Genomic DNA, 16,727 nt, shown 5'->3' with positions numbered 1-16,727 from the left:
AGCCCTGTGGCTCCTGCTGGACTGACCGCCTCTGGGTCGAAATGATTTCAGGTTCAGCTATGACTCAACAGTTTATATGGTGTGATTCATTTTTCCAGGTCATTAACCCACACCTACACAGTGCAACTCCGGGGTGCTATCAGACGGCTGCAGTTAGTAGTTAGTGGACAATTGGATTATGTGGAGAAGTTAGAAGTGTGTGTGTGTGTGTGTGTGTGTGGTAGAAAATGCTTAAGTGTGAGCTCTGCAGTTGTGTTTCAATAACCAGGATCAACACAAACAGTAAATAAATATTAAAGTATTGTCACAACACACTGACGTCATGTGACTCAGCGACACACAAAAGAAAAACACTCACTGCGTTTTTTTTTTATGTTCAATAAACCTTTTTTTAATCTCAACAGCAAGTTAGCTTATGTGTGGTCAACATCAATGAAGGTAAATATAAAACTTGATTTCTATTGATAGATTGATGTCTTTTATCAGCAGGAGGTGAAATTATGATACTCTGAAACACGTCCACTAGAATCTTCATGACTTTTAAGTCTTCAACTAGAGAAATATTGCTATAATACTTTTAAATGGCATACACTGATCGACCAACAAAGAAAAAAAAAAAAAAAAAGCACGGTAGAGAAGCTGATAAAGAAGCTCCAAAACTCCACACGGTGGGTCGTACAGGGAAACTTCTGAGGGACTTTGGTTTTGTACCTTTGTAAAACCTGGCTCTACTCACTTCTGGAAGAGAAGAAAAGAAAAAAAAACAGAAAAGAAAGAAAGGTAATCAAATAAATGATAAAAGGGTCCAACCAGAAACTTAACTCAGATTGAAAAAAGTAAAAAGGCACACTGAACACTTTTCACGTTCAACACAAAAATTCACCTCGGTGCGACTTGAGCGTACACTGAAGATTCACTACACCTCTAATTTGTACAAAAGAAAGTGTTGCTCTTTCTTGGATTAAAAATCAACAATCAGATAAAGTGTTACTGTGTCTGGTCTTTCTTTGAAAGAAGATTTTGTTTTGTGTCCATTATTGGTGGTGGGGGGGAAGAGAGAGAGGAGAAAGGTGTTTCCTACAGATTACGGTTCGTTTCATCTGCCAGGAAACGGCAGAGCAATACAAACCTTTTCCACCACCTCCGCCACAATCACCTCCTCCTCTCTCTCGCTACATCTCGTCTTCCCCTTGTTGTCAAAGTGCTCCAGTATTCAGCTACCACAGATCATCCTGTAGCTGTAGCCTGACTATTGACATAATTAAAGAAAACAATCATCAAAATATTTGCTTAAAAAAAAAAAAGGCGAAATCCACCCTTCAGTACTGTTGCACTGCGGTGCAACGACAATTTAATGTTCTGTATAGAGTTATTGTTTTATGTTCGGACATTTTCATCACGACCCACAAACTGGGTGTGACCTTATTTCTGTCAATAAATTTGTGGGTGTATTGACCACATAAACGTAGCCAGCTAACCCGACTAGTTTGTAAATTTTAGGGTGGAACTATTAATGAAACCACAAGACCTGTTTTGCAACATGTCTTGTGGCTGCAGTGTGCTCTGGCCAATGAGGCCACTGTTGAGTATCTCTGTTAAATGTCAAAACTAAATGGTGACGTACTATGGATGCCAGAAATATCTCAACGCGATGTCATATTGATCACTTGTACTCAGGAAAAAAAAAGTAAACTGAAGAACAAAAAGAGGTCCAGGAGAAAACTGCATTGCTAAAGTCTGTTTTTTTAAAGCAGATGTGGTAAAAGTGATAGAAATATGCCCATTTTTTTATTTAACTGAACTCTTGTGACAGGCATTTGTCACCATTGTGTGACATTTATAGATTAAACTAAGTGATTAATGATGAAAATAATCAGCAGATAACTCGATCATTAGCCGCAGCCTTAATCTGTTGCGAAACAGTGTGAAAAGTATTTTGGGGTGGATTTTTCCTTCCAGCCTCGCACAGGACTGCAACCACAGTTGGTCCACATTTTCTAGCCAACGTTTAAGACTGTTAACTGCAACTATAAAAGACTCCATAGTCAAACCACCTCTGTTCTTTAGAGCCTGATCGTGAACTCTTGAGATATATCTGCTCAGTCAAAGTCTATAGACTGAGAGTAAGTTACTGTCTTGTGTGAAGGCTAATCTGACTACAAACACTCCTACAGTTTAACCCACGAACAGTGAAGGTCACACAGTCTGGCAGATAATAATAATAACAATAAGTCTAATAATCTCGTCTCAACCCTTTGACGTTCACCGTCCTCTTATTCCAATTAAAAGATTTTTTTTAACTCATCATCGTCTGTCAGAGAAGATACATCTGTGTGCTTCAAGTAGATTAAACACAGTCGAAGTGCTGTAAGAAAAATAATAATAAAAAAAAAAAGATCTCTCGTCTTGTTGCTGGCTTGCTGTCAGTCAAAGAGCGGTGGTGAGCCTATAGTCAAAAATCCAGTGTCAGGTGACCGACGTTCTGCTGGTCTTCATCTCACAGCAGCCGTCAACGTCAGAGAGGAAACATTCTTTTGTGAAATCGAATGCAGGGAGTCTTTAAGGGGTCATTTCATTATTAGAAACATGATTCATCAATAAAACAACACAGAGGCATGACAGGAGCACTGAAGATGTAAACCAGAATTCATCTAAAAGCTACAACTGTGCACTGAGGGGAAACGCACAGTTTGTGTTATTTTGAATGGAGACGTCAATACAGTGTTTGTCTTTTTTCAGTAATGACGACAAGTGATTTGACAAAATTTGAAGTATGAGTTGTGCAAACAAACAATCTCACTCACTCACTCACACACACACACACACACACACACACACACACCTCTGTCTCCAGGCTTGTCCCTGCACTTTCCAGGGCGAATGAGTGAGAGATTATCTCCTGGTTACATCATGAGCTCAAGTGATGTCACTGCTGACGACTCAAGAGGTTCCCAGGAACCAATCAGAGTTGGCTGTACAGGTGAGGCTTCCATTCATAATCCCTTCAAACACTAAAGGATTAATATTGCTTCAGTATTGCCACAAAAATAGAATAATATCGACTGTCTAACACGGCTACTTCTCAACCAAACACACGTTAATTACATCAGCCCTCATTTATCAGGCGAACGCATGACCCACAATTCAACTGTCGAAACTGGGAATTATCCTCATCTTAACGAGCATAACGGAGCCCGGCGAGTGTGCGCAATCGGATGGAAAGGTGGAATAAGCAGTTCAGTAGTGTAAGAAATAAATCAGGATCAGTAGTTACAAGTTACAAAAAAACAAAAACAACTGTATTAACAGAGATTATTAATGTCACATAGCTTACACAAAAGCCTGCAGCTACAGAGTTATTATTGGTTTTTTTAGTCCATCAACTAAAAATATAGCTTGAAGAGAGTTTAGTGCTGTTAAAAGCATAAATGTAGCTCGACAAATGGTGCATTACTCACCCACCTGGTGACTCACTTCCCACGTTTGGGGTATTTGTTTAGGCAAATGTCAAACAAAGGTTACCTGTTGTTTTTCATAGGAATACTGTAGAGATTAGTGTTCAAACCTATGCGCTAATGAATTAGTGTGTCAAATTGTTTCGATAAAGCGGACAACAAAACACCGTTGACACTTGAATTTGTGGTAATATCCATGGTACCGTGATAAATGAGGGCCATTTTCTCTTGTTCAGTTGTTTATTTATCTACTGAAATTTAAAAAAAAATAAAAGAAATGCACAAAAGTGTTTTAAGAACCAGTCTATTGTTGTCAATGGTGTCCTATTTTAAATACATAAAGCACTGTCAGCCATTGTCCTTTTGGTTGCCTGTCAGTCAGTCCTAAATGATTTCACTTCCAAACCATTTCTAAGTGAAATTCTGCAGCCTCCGGGATGTGCAGCATCACCGCGGGCTGCACGGCGCAGTCCTCACAGGCGGCACATCGTCCGTGACAACAGCAGCTTCGCCGATTCGGTCACGGCGAAGCTCACATTGTGCGACATATCGGACCTGACCCTGCCTCACAGAGCGGATGAGAACGAGAACAGAAGAGGAGAGGGAGAAAGGGAGGTAGGCTAAGGGAAGATTTTGGTAGAAAGGTCGTCTGAGGTTCGTCACAACTAAGAAATGAAGTTTGTATTAGTCGTACAAAAATTAACACTTCTCCTTCCCTGTTGCTACGCTTGTTGCCTCCACTTACATCTCCATTCTCTCTGCTCTTAGTGCTGTGTGGGTTCTCATTGCTTAATACTGCTTTCTATTAACCCCCTCAAGCTAGCTTTAGTTGACCAGTACGAAGCCATGCTGGGAGTCCACGGTCTCCATCATTTCACTGTCCAGGAGGGAGCTCTGCAGCTCGGGCAGGCCCAGGCTGTCTGACTGCCCCGGACCAGCCAAAACCCCAGCCACAGCTCCAGCTTCAGCCTCTCCTGGAGCAGGTGGGGGCAGCAAGGCGGGGTCCAGGGGGAACTCATACTGCTCTGGGAGAAGAGCCTCAGTGGAATGCCCCAGGACCTGCTGCTCACAGCCTAGAGGGTAGCTGAAGCCCAGGCCGCTGGCAGAAGCTTCATGAGGCTGGGGATGTTGGAGCTGGTGGTGGAGGTGAGATCCAGGGGGAAGGTGTTGGGTGTAGTGGTGGTGGCTCATGTAGGGATCATACACCAGGCCTTCGCCTGGTTCCATTAAGGGGCTCAAGCTATGGGGGTGGCTGAAGGGAGGCGAGTCCTGAGGACTACCCTGCTGCTGGAGCAGAGGCTGGTGGGCAGCTGACATGGTGGGGCCCTGAGGGGAACTTTGAGATGCAGCTGGATCCAGAGCAGGGCTGCCTGTAGGGTAGGATCCTTCAGCTATCTGCATCTGGTTAAAGTAAGCCTGCAGCCCCACGCCCTGTGACTGCTGCAAGTACATCCTCTTCTGGTGCAGCCTGTGGAGAGAGAGAGCAGGAGAGCCCACTTAGATCAAGACGACACTTTGATTTAACACAAGTGACAACGAAAAGCTTGCAAAATTTATGTAGAAGCACTGGTGGGGAAAATTGGAATGGATTCGGGGGAATCAAACACTGAATTCAAACATGGTATTTCCACATTCTGGTAGTAATTATTAGCTTTGTCCCAGAACATTTAAACACTGCCCACATCACCATTTTGTTCAGCATCTGAAAAAGTCACATACATCCTACATTGCTAGGTTGCTAACTATCGACATCGGTGAAAATTAGCAGCAGAAAATTGGTGACAAGCTTGGGATGAGATGGACGCAGACTCGCTACAAAAGAAAATAACACCTCTTCTGACAGGAAATCAGCTAACAGGAACATAATGTCAATGTGAATCAGTGACGTGAAACAAAATGGCACTTCAGCCTGATTACCGGGCTCAGTAATTGTCGCTCTGACCAACTCATTGCAAATGCTTTTTTTGTGCTTTAAATACAATCTTCCAGCAGTGAAAGGTCACAACTGTTTATATGGACACAAGAAAAAAAACCACTAAAAAATATACCAGAAAACGAGCAGACGTTTACAGCGTGCTTTACCTGTGTTCCTGCAGCTGTTGCTCTAAACTTCGAGGAGTCTCCTTGCAGAAAAGTTGGCAGCTAGCAGGACTGTTAGCCAAGACGTTGGCCTTTTGGGCAGAGGAGAGAGATTGCGATTGATGACTGTTGTTCAGGATAATCACTATGGTAACAAGCTATAAACGGCTTCACCATCGTTGCGTCATTGGCAGAGCTCATCTTTAAAATTTCGAAATGATATTGCTGAATGTTGCGCAACCGAGACTTTTGTATCTAGATCTAGATTTGGCCTGTCATCTACATCATAAACATAAATCAGTTGATCATTGCATGCAATCGTAATGAGTGAGTGTAGTCAGTGTTAGACTGTACCTGTAGTCTATGAGTGAGGTATTGTGTCTCCAAGCTCTGTCTGCGGGACAGGAGAGGCGGATGCGGCCCACCTTGGTATAAAGCTAGGCCCTCCTGCTGCTTGGATGCCTCGCCCTTCAATTAAACAAGATAAAGGAGAACAATGGACGTTTACGCACGTGTACTCGTATGCGTATGCACGTGCACACACACACACACACGTATCCCAGATCCCCCTCCTCTGTCGGCTAATGAAGCTGTGTCAGGGTCTGGGTGCTTCATCGTGAGGTCTAACTGGATTACCCATGCTGTCTCCTGCCCAAATGCCTGCGTGGTGACTGATCAGCCAGATGCCTTTCTCTAAATGGCATGTACCACAGGGATTACACAGTAGTTAAATGAAATGAACGCAAATTAAAAGGATGATGGGGCCCGAGCATCATAACCAACAAAGAGCTGCGTTATTGCATTATGAGAGATGGACAAAAGGAAGATCTTGTCTGCTTCTACGATTCATTTGCGTGTTTTTCTTTACAGGAAAACCTTTTGGATCGCTCCTCGAATGGTTCCTTTTGCTTGTGTGTCTATGCCAGTGTATTATTTTGTGTATATGTGTGCTTGTCTTTGTGTGTGATTGCAGCTTGGGCCTGTTGAGTGCCAGTCACTACTATGGTTAAGTCTGACTTCAACAATGGGCGCATTCACTTTGGCCTAGGCTCCAGGCTCCAGGCCGCAGGGGGACAGGAGACAGTAAACAAGCCACAGTTGGCTGCCTCTCCTGGGGTTACACAACAGCTTGGGTGCTTAGTTTTTTTTTTCCTCTCTCTCTCTCTCTCTCTGGTCAACATGGGGTGAGGATAGTAAAGGGAATGTGAATGAAGGTTTGAATGAAGGATGTGTGTGTTTTTGGATTATTCTGTATGACTGACCTCCAGGAGGTTGTGCAAGTGGTGCTGTGGTCCCATGGGGCCCATTGCGGCCCCTTCTCCAGAGCCCATCTGTTCCACCAGCATCTGGACTTTGTTCAGCTCCAGGATGCCTTTGGTCCTCGCCAAGTTCTGGAGGTGCTGCCGAAAGGCAACCAGACCTGAGAGCGCAAAACAAATACAACAATACACAGTCGGTTTTGATTCTCAGCAGCTGACAATAGGATCACTTCTCCTCTTCTAACAGGATGTCGGAGGCTCATCCTGTCAGAGTCAGGCTTAATCCTCACTGACGTTAGCAAACCGGTTGACTGGTTAGCACTTTTTAATCGCCCCTACTGACAATGTGGCTGCATGTGCGTCATGAGCCACTGTGGGTGTGTGTGTGTGTGTGTGTGTGTGTGAACATTTGACAGTATCTGTATGTGCCCAACAGCAAGTGGCTCTGATAAGACCCGTCCAGTGGTGACGAGCTGTGGCTGTGAACGACAGGACCTGACTCACTGTGATGGTGGGAGTTATTTAAAACAAGAGTCAGCAGTCTGACGCAAAAGAATCCACCGCATCAACACTCTCCAAAGAGGATTAGAAAAAAAATAAATATATAAATAACTGCAAATACCAACTGGGAGTACACAGTGCATGTTGTCAATGCAGAGCCGGGGAAGTAACACACATTTAAAGCTATAATTATAGTTTCTATTTGGCTAAAGCACAGGTGATTTACAACCAGCAGCGCAGAATAATGTTGCTGTTAAGGGGAAAAAAAGTGGAGCGGTGGTATAGGTTGGTTAATATTCCTTCTCATATTTTGGTTCCTCTTTCTCTCTGATATGGAGCAGAGACAAATCCTGCCTGCCGCAGACTGAAACTTTGAAAAAGAGAAAGAAAAGCAAGACGGAGAACGAGCGTTACAGAGGGAGAAGGTGAGCGAGTGAAATAGAGACGGAGAGAGAGAGAGAGAAGGGGGAAGAGAGAGAGAGAGATATGTGGGCTGAAACCTTCAAATATCTGTCTGTGATTCATAACGTGAATCATCAGCGTTGTAGTCGTCAGAGGGACTAGAGAGGATGAGAGAGGAGGAAGAGACGGGAAAAAAAAAGAGTGTGAAAAAAAAGGAGGGGGAAGAAAATGACAGAGTGGGAATGAGGCATTTTTATCCAGCAGGCAGTATGCATATACATATGTACACATATGTGCGTGCGTGTCTATGTGTGTAGAAGGGTGTGAAGGAGCAGCTGCTGCAGGGGTGTTGCGTCTGTGTCATGAGAATCAATGCTCTTCATCTTGACTGCTGCTCTAGTGCTGCGTGGATGCTGCAGCCGGAGACATATGCACTGTGACACTTTATACATCAAGCTCTCTGCAGCTCGTAGTGACTGAGATTAAGGAGACGTGTCAGATCTGACATTTAGATGACACTTGTATGTGACTGATGTGTGATTTTAAAGATTTTCACTCGATCTGTCTTGCCTACTTCCGCTTTAGACAGTGATTTTTCTATGTCTCGGGACAGCAGAGCACGTGTGACCTTGCTGTACTCAGCTGTGTAGGTGGTGTGATAAGGGTTTTATTTTATTTACAATGTCAAAATGTCTTGTGACAGACTAACGAGTGCTGCACCTACTCAGCATTGCACTTCTATAACATCTAAGTCAGTTAAAAAAAGCATAAAAATTGATCCAGCATATCAAACCTTGCCATCTACATGACCCACAATGCAACTTGACCACCAAGAGTTCAGCTGGAGATTCATCAGGCATCCATCTGGAGTCAAAAAGGCTTCATACAACTATTTTATATGCTCCCCAATACCCGTGGACAGACTTTTATGTGTGATAAAGGTGCAGCGCTCCTTTATAGTGGATTTGATTTCTTGCAAAGTCACACAGCAGTGAAACTTTCCCTCAAGATGACAGAACATCTTTGTGCATCGACCCTCAAATGGTGTGCCGGGGTTTATCGAGAAAGATACTTAACCCATTATGAAGTCAGTGGAGTCTGAGTGCACGCGGGGAAGTGGGTGATTTGAGACAGGAATGAACGGTCAGGAGAAAAGAAAAGACAAATGAACACCGGTGGTTCTGACCTTGGGTGAGGGAGGTGTCAGAGGCACGGCGTCCTTCTCTGAAGCTGATGGGGGAGCGGTTGTGCGCTTCCCTATGCTGTGAAGTGAGGGCGGCCATCGCTGGGTTGGCCGGTCGTGTGCTCATGAAAGGGGTAGGGGGGACGCCGGGGGCAGAGCTGTTGGCTGGTACCACCTCACCGAGAGAGGGGGGATCCTCCAGCAGGCCGAGGTCGCTGTGCATGGAGCCCATGTCGTAGCCGATGTCTGAGTCCACGCTGCCCATGGAGGGATTGTGGCCTAGAGTGAATAATTTACCTGGGGGCCGAATTTTTTAATTTAATTTTAAAGGAAGTGATTCAGAAAGCAGCTTTATTGTGGCATTACATGTGACAGATGACATCATACCTTGGTTCGAAGGCCCCGGCTGGTTGGTCACCTCAGAGAGGGTGTGTCGCCTCTGGCCGAACCGAGCTGTCTGATAGGCCGAGAGCAGGTGTGGCGGATCATCCTCTGTGTCGGGCTCCTCTGTCTCGATGCCCTCATCGATCGATGTCTCCATCATGTTGCTAGGCGACGAGGTGGAGGACTTGCGGAGGACAGTGGGGGGAGGCAGGGGGTCCAGCAGGCAGCCGTTCACCTAGACGGGGGGAGAGATGAACAGAAAGAGAGAACGATAACCATACATCAAAAAATTTTGTGTGCCAGGAAGGAAACAGCAGGATCCAGGACACATTGTTGTGGCAAATTGTGGCATCTTAAACACACACAGAGTGTGCACACACACACACACACACACACACACACACACACACACAATCCATTTTCCCTTCGACCATTTGGACACAATAAGGCGACCACCATAGTGAGAATAAGGGCTCCATTAGTTACTCTCCTCCCTCTGTTTTCCCTCCAATAACCACAGTTGGTCTCATACTGCGAGTGGGTGTGTGTTACGGCATGTAGTGTGTGTGTGTGTGTGTGTGTGTGTGTGTGTGTGTGTGTATTGGCCTAGAGGTGGAGGGTGGGGATAAAGGAATGCGGGGCCAGGAAGTCAGTTTTGACTGAAAGTGCTGTTCGACTCTCACACACACACACACACACACACACACACACACACACACACATACACAGACACAGACAGACAATAATTCACGCACACAGACACACTGATCATCTGCATGAGTGGCTGCAGTAACCGGAAAGCCTGGTGTTGGCCTAGAAAGATCAACTTTGCCCAATTCCCCATCTGCTTTCTGTAGTGTGCTGGGATAGGAATGCTGTTACTCAACTCTCTTTCTCGCTCTCTCTCTCACACACACAAGAGGGGAAAACAACATTGAGAAATAGACGATGGAAAAGGTTGGGGGTCATGGTGGGGGGAGTAAGAGGAGAGGGAGAAGAAGTTGAAAGGAAAAGAAAAGGCAAACGAACAGGAGAGCCAAAAACTAAAAAAGAAAAGATGAGCTGTTGGCTGTCGGTAGGAGGGTCACAGCGGTGAGATCGCTGGAGCAGCTTCCTGTCCATGTGTGTTCACTCAGATTCGCATTAGGTCACATCATCGCAGGACCGCTTACATAACCAGACTCCATTCACGCAGATAACGTGCACTCTGTCTCTCTCTCTCTAGCTCTCTCTCCGCTTACCACACACACACACACACACACACACACACACACACACACACACACACACACACACACACACACACGTCTCTTTATTGAATCCAGGAGAGGGGGATGGAAAAGAAATCTTGAAGAATGATACGGCATGTTTGTGTTCGAGTGTGTGTGTGTGTGTGTGTGTGTGTGTGTGTGTGTGTGTGTGAGTCCGTCAGCTCAGACCTCTGGTGTCTGTGTTCTCTAATAGTCGGGCAGCTCAAGAACAGGCTGGAAGGAAAAGGTCACTGGAACCTGTGTGTGTGTGTCTGTGTGTGTGTGTGTGTGTGTGTGTGTGTGTGTGTGTGTGTGTGTGTGTGTGTGTGTGTGAAAGCCGTGCAGGACAGGCAGCTGTCCTGTCTGAAGTGAGTGCTGGCTGAGTTCTTACATAAGTGAACAAGTCAGCTGCACTCTGGCAGGTTGATGGAGGAAGCCAACACTCAAAACCTCAAACACACACGCACACGCCACGCACAACGCACACACACACACACACACACACACACACACACACACACACACACACACACACACTTTACAGTGAGTGGGTCTGCTTATCAAAGCAAATCACTGTCAAGCTTATGAGGATCATTATTCAGGACATACTTGTGCAAACTGATAACCGTAATAACTACAACTTCCATAACCGTTTTTTTCCGTCCTGGACCTACTTTAGGCGTGTTGACGTCCTCCACCATGAAATTCTGCTCCAGGGGACAGGCAGTCTGGGGGAAGGTGAAAGCATCAGAGGAGGCTTGGGGCACAGCGGGTGAGCGCAGCATACGAACGCCTTGTGGGAGCAAACCCACCTGGGCTGAACCGCTGGTCGACTGCAGTGAGGGAGAAACCAGAGAAGGAAAGAGTCTTTGACATTACATTAAAAAAAAAAAATCTTCATCCTTCAACAATCATGTAATTACAACAAAATTGAGCCGCTGTAAATTTGACTTTGTAATCCAAAATGAGACACAAAAGCCAGATCCTAGATGGTGAGGGAAATGAAAGAGAAATTGCAGTGTCGCTAAGAAGAGACAGTTTGCAAAGAAAAGGAAATAATGAATAATGGACGCGAGGGAGACAAATTAAGATCAAGGCTGGGCGGAAAAGACTGTGAGAGAGCAGGTGAAGACAGAACCTGGCTGGATAAATAAATGAATGGGCCGTCTCTGTCCGGTTGTTTGTTCCCGGGTGCAGGTGTGAATAATGGCGCTTTGATCAGGGAGGTGTGGATGGTAATCTCTGTACAGGTTATTCAGAACCCCCTGCGGTTACCTTGACGACAGTCTGCTCGGCAATGGTGCTTGGCCGTCGCTGGCGGGCATCGAGCCGCTGTTCGACGGGGAAGCTGCAGCGGTGGGCCTTCAGCCGCTCCACCAGCAGGTAGTAGATAGCAGCAAAGTGGTTGTAGCTTTTGTTCTGCAGGGACTGGAGGATGACACACAACATAAATTGTAGTTTTAGTTATTTGAGTGTTCTTGTGTTGTTTGTTTTGTGATCCATGTGTGACTTATCTGCTTGTACGCTGCAATTTCTCATTGGGGAGAATAACTTAGAACTTATTTTGAGACTAACATCCAGTGGCTTGTTTAGGTATCAGCCAACAACCTCAAATAGGGAAATGGTTAGATTAAGGCACAGCGAACCCCTGCATGCTTGGGTCTGTCCATGGCCACAACAAAGAGGAACTACATATTTGTATCCAACTTGCGTCTGTTTGCATGTTGTTCACTTGCTCTGCTAGGCACTAACCTGGTGCACATAGTTTCAGTAGTTTTCAGTAGTCTCATGTTTCCTGCATTTCCATTGTCCAGTGTCACAGACTGAAGCTCTGACCTTTAAACCTCACCCCATCACACCCCTGTTGAATAAATAAAGCTACCTCCACCCTGCAGCTCACTCCTCACCTCTATAGTCTTGTGCTGGTCGATACCAAGGCTGTGCATCAGGCGAAGGACCTGTTCGCTGTACTCTCCGACGCCCGCCTCACCCTCAGTGGACAGAGGCTGTTGGTACAAAACAGGCCTCTGTACGGGAACATACAGGGCCATCCACTTGTGCTCCTTGATCTGGGCCACAGATAGACGCTTGGATGGATCCAGGACCAACATCCTGCGGATCAGGTGCTCACAGTCTGCAAGGAGGATGTGAGATGTATAGCATTTCATTAACCAAAAACATTTTTTTTGTGCTCAATAATGCTGAACCCTCCTTCTATAAGCTATAATGAAGCAAATTAAGTCCCCATCAAAGTAACCCAGATGAAGTGGGGCAGAATTAACACTTAAGGACTTAAAAATCCGCTGCATTTCTTTTCTTAGTTTCCTCTGCTGTCACTTCTGAACAGCGTGTCTGCACTCTTTTTCTACTTTCCTACCCTCCTAATGCGAGCTCCTCACCTCTAGTTAGTGGCTAGATGAGTTTGACGTCAGACACAGCTGGGTTCTTAACAGGATTACAGTTCCCCTGGCTGTGCCACTTTGGCCTGCTTGCACCCCCACTGCCTGCACTGCATTCCAGCCCGCCACACGGCATCTTTACCCATATACCCTGCTGCTATTGTCAATTTTCTACTTTCCTATTTATGCTTTTGGACTGCAGTACTCAATCACCTCTTTATTTATACTTTTCTTACTTGCTGTTTATTGTAGTTCCTTGTATGTATGTAAAAAACTACTAAGACACCTATTCTGAGTCTGATATGGTCTTCAAGCAAAACAAGTGTCATTTCAATGAATAGACTCTGGAGTATATATTTGAAATAAATCATCTCTACCTTTACTTTTCAAGGTTTTCAATCATATTGTCACGAGGCACAGCAAATAAACTTCTTAAATATGAAACGTCAGAGAAATTGAAGTTCTGGACACATTAGCAACTTTCCTCAGGTCACCTTATTCTTTTGCTCTATTGATGTTCACAGATATTCTCAGGAGGAGATAGGAGAAAGACCCTTGGCAGCCAACATTAACTCCCTGCTTCACATTCTTCCCAGCTGCCCAGCTGATCTACTATCGTCTGCTTACATCACATTTTTCTACCTCGTGGCCGGCGGTTCAGCCAAGACAATTTTTTCCCCATTATGTGCATAACCAGTGTGCCATTTACTGAACTTTTACGCCATGCTGTGGCATCTAAGCAGCTTGTGTGGCTGCTACGTTACAACCTGCTTCAAATACAAGACACTACAATTTGTCTGACCCAGAAGTTACCTCAGGCTCTTCTCGTTGCTACGCACGTGTTTATAGCAACAGCTGAAGCTGAGCACATGTTTGAAAGGTACTAACCACCAGGGAAGCTTGGACTATGTAAAGAGGCCGACACTGCATTAACATCATCGGCTTCTCTGGCTGACTGATTGACACGCTGTTCTTAGCCAGTACGTTACACCGCAATGACTTAACCACAGAACCATCCTGGCACTTGCAATGTCCCAGTGGTGTAGAGTTACAATAGGTACCCCGGATGAAGGAGAACAGCACACTGGTGTAGAAGAAGTGTTGAAGAGTGGGGAGTAGATACTGAGGCTGACTTTATGACTCATTCATTGCCATCAGACACAAGATCTTAGACTATAATCAGTATATACAAAATGTAACCAACTATCGTGCATGACTGCGAACATCACTGTGTTGCTGCAAAGCAAGACAGAAGAAGAAAAAAAATGCCATGTGCAGCAACACAAGCGGCTAAACTTCACGAGGCAAAGCTGCATGCAGAGTGTACTTTTCTTTTTTCAATTGTTCGTGGATTTATTCATGGATTAATAAATAAAGTACCACTAGATGCTTTGACCCGACCAATTTGCGTGGAGTTTGAGCTGCAGACGTCATGCGCACATAAAAGAACACAAACTTTGGGATTGAGTTGTTTGTTGTTCTGGATAACATGACTCTAGGCTACTCCGTCATACTAAGTACCAGGCCTGTGCAGCATGCAACAGCAGGGGAGACACAAGAGAACATCTACTGTTGTTATTAAGTCAGTAAGGTTGGTAGCAGACCACAACGTTCGCAGTGCTGAGATGTTTTAGTGAGAGCTTGCGGTGCAAGGCTGTGCTGTGTACCACAGTGCTGGCCGGTGAGAGAAACAAGAGAGGAGACGAGATGGATGAAGAAATCGGCACACTCTGTTCCCCTTGTTCGGGGAACAGGGGCCGGACTGGAGGTGGGGAGGCGGGTTTGAGTGTCAGTTTGGCCACAGCGCTGACATTACACTCCTACATTCCCCTTATGTCTTAATTGTTTCAAGGTCTTGAACAGGGGAAAAGAAGAAAAAAAAAAAAATCTGGTCGACTCTCTCACCACACCCCCCGTGGAGAAAGTGCTACAGACTTGCAGATGGGATACAGAGAAACAAAACGGGAGAAACAGACCGAGCCACAGACGGACAGGAAGATGTCTCACATAGATAGAGAGCGTGAGTCAGACAGACATACAAACAGACAAGGCAAGAGTCCCCTCGGAGAGACAGACAGGCAAGCTGCTGGAAGGCGTCACTGGCTCTTCCCCAGGTTACATAAACAGCTTCAGCTCTGGACTTAATCTGCTGCCAGCTCGCTAGTGCAGCCGCTAACAGCAGGACTGCTTTGAGACAGTTAGCCAACCTGACTCACCCCTGCACATACACACTGACGCACAGAGGACAATTAGAGAGCGTCTCCTACTGTATCCCCTTCAAATTAATGTAATGAAATGACCCCCCCCACCACCACCACAGGAGAGTCTTCTGACGAATATTAATGCATGTATGGTGACTCAGATTGGAAAGTGTGATCTATTGTCCAATATTGTCTGATGTCCTGCAAGCGTGTAGATTTACATAAATGTGAGGTGGGAGGAGGCATAGACTCCTTTGTTATTTTGTCCTCAGTCGTAGCAGAGAGTCTTTTCTTACCTTCAGTCATGAAGTAGGGGATGCGAAACCTTCCTTCTAGCACTCTTTGTCGAAGTACGGGCAGAGTGGGCCCATCAAAGGGCAACGCACCACACACCAGCACATATAGAACCACCCCCATACTCTGTGAACATGACACACACACACACACACACACACACACACACAAGCAGAAAAAGGTCAGGGCTGTAGATGAATAAGGCAGGTGTCTGGATGTAAATAAGGTTCATTATTGCGTTCACAGACACAGGAACATGCAAAAACATGATGAATGAGTGTGATAGGCTGGCTAAAGGCTGTGGTTGGGAAACCAGTAACATATAACAGGAACAAAAGTTGCTGACTTAATCATCCAGATTTTTGTATATATATAATAATTCTCAGAAATGAATTGCATAAGCTGATTTCACGGCAAAGAAAAGGGATCCAGATGTAAATTCAACGCACATTTCATTATATTTGGAAAACATGACTCAAGAGAACGTGGTGCAATGGTCTTCTTAATGCAATCACTCATCTTACCCAGATGTCTAGCTGTGGACCTTCGTACTGTTGGCCCTCGAAAACTTCTGGAGCAGCATAAGGAGGGCTGCCGCACCACGTGGCCAGAGGCTCCCCGGGCTGGAAGAAGTTCCCGAATCCAAAATCTACACAGAGGTGGGGGTTGGGGGAGAGAAAAGGTCAAGATAACTTTCAAGTTTGTTAAAACTGGAATCTGCTGTACACTCAGTGCTGTACACAAAGAGGCAACCATAACTGTATTACTGAAAAAGTGGAAGCGGTTAAACACATCTACAGTACAACTGTGGCAATTGATGTGCTGGTCAAACATGTGTCAAAGGTAGGTAATGCCTTGTGGTTGAGAGTTTCTAACTCCATGGGGTCTGCAGGTTTTACATAATGTAATATGTGATCCACATGTTTGTACGTTGAGCTAATGGACCTTTGTATGAGGTAACCTCCCCCTGGAGACTGACATGAGGTCATCAATGCTGAGCTCCGACTGGTTGTCTGAGGAGCTAACTAAAACTCTGATTTGACTCATCAGAAGAACAAGACAGAGTCCAACTTCCACACACACACACACACACACACACACACACACACACACACATACACACACACGACGCTGAGAAGTTCAAGTCTGTCTTTCATTAAAATCCAACTAAAAGCTGCAGCAATATCTGCCAAATTATACTGAGCCAACTAGCGTGACTGCAATTACTCAGCCAGCCCCTTTTTTTCCCCCGTTTGTTTGTATCATTCTCCTTTCCTCTTTCTCAAACCTTCTCCACTAAATGATCCTTTGTATTCTCAA

The 16,727-nt window shown here is 45.2% G+C and overlaps 1 protein-coding gene across 1 annotated transcript in view; it reads right to left on the bottom strand.

Moving 5' to 3' along the window:
• Positions 1-362: 362 nt before the first annotated feature.
• The window catches only part of sik2b (salt-inducible kinase 2b), a 41,813-nt gene continuing 25,448 nt past the window's right edge, over positions 363-16,727 (bottom strand). The window contains exons 5-15 of the mRNA XM_027279929.1: positions 15,932-16,056; positions 15,410-15,533; positions 12,421-12,647; positions 11,789-11,941; positions 11,188-11,346; positions 9,267-9,498; positions 8,883-9,176; positions 6,797-6,954; positions 5,889-6,002; positions 5,538-5,626; positions 363-4,923 (exon numbers count right to left, since the gene is read on the bottom strand). Coding sequence (XP_027135730.1) covers positions 4,281-4,923; positions 5,538-5,626; positions 5,889-6,002; positions 6,797-6,954; positions 8,883-9,176; positions 9,267-9,498; positions 11,188-11,346; positions 11,789-11,941; positions 12,421-12,647; positions 15,410-15,533; positions 15,932-16,056 — 2,318 coding nt within the window. The 3' untranslated portion in view covers positions 363-4,280. The remainder of the gene's footprint in view (positions 4,924-5,537; positions 5,627-5,888; positions 6,003-6,796; positions 6,955-8,882; positions 9,177-9,266; positions 9,499-11,187; positions 11,347-11,788; positions 11,942-12,420; positions 12,648-15,409; positions 15,534-15,931; positions 16,057-16,727) is intronic.

The sequence above is a fragment of the Larimichthys crocea genome, chromosome VII, assembly GCF_000972845.2.
Source record: "Larimichthys crocea isolate SSNF chromosome VII, L_crocea_2.0, whole genome shotgun sequence".
Classification (NCBI taxonomy): Eukaryota; Metazoa; Chordata; class Actinopteri; family Sciaenidae; genus Larimichthys; species Larimichthys crocea.
The sequence above is the reverse complement of the archived record's forward strand: the minus strand, read 5'-3'. Positions and strand labels throughout refer to the sequence as shown.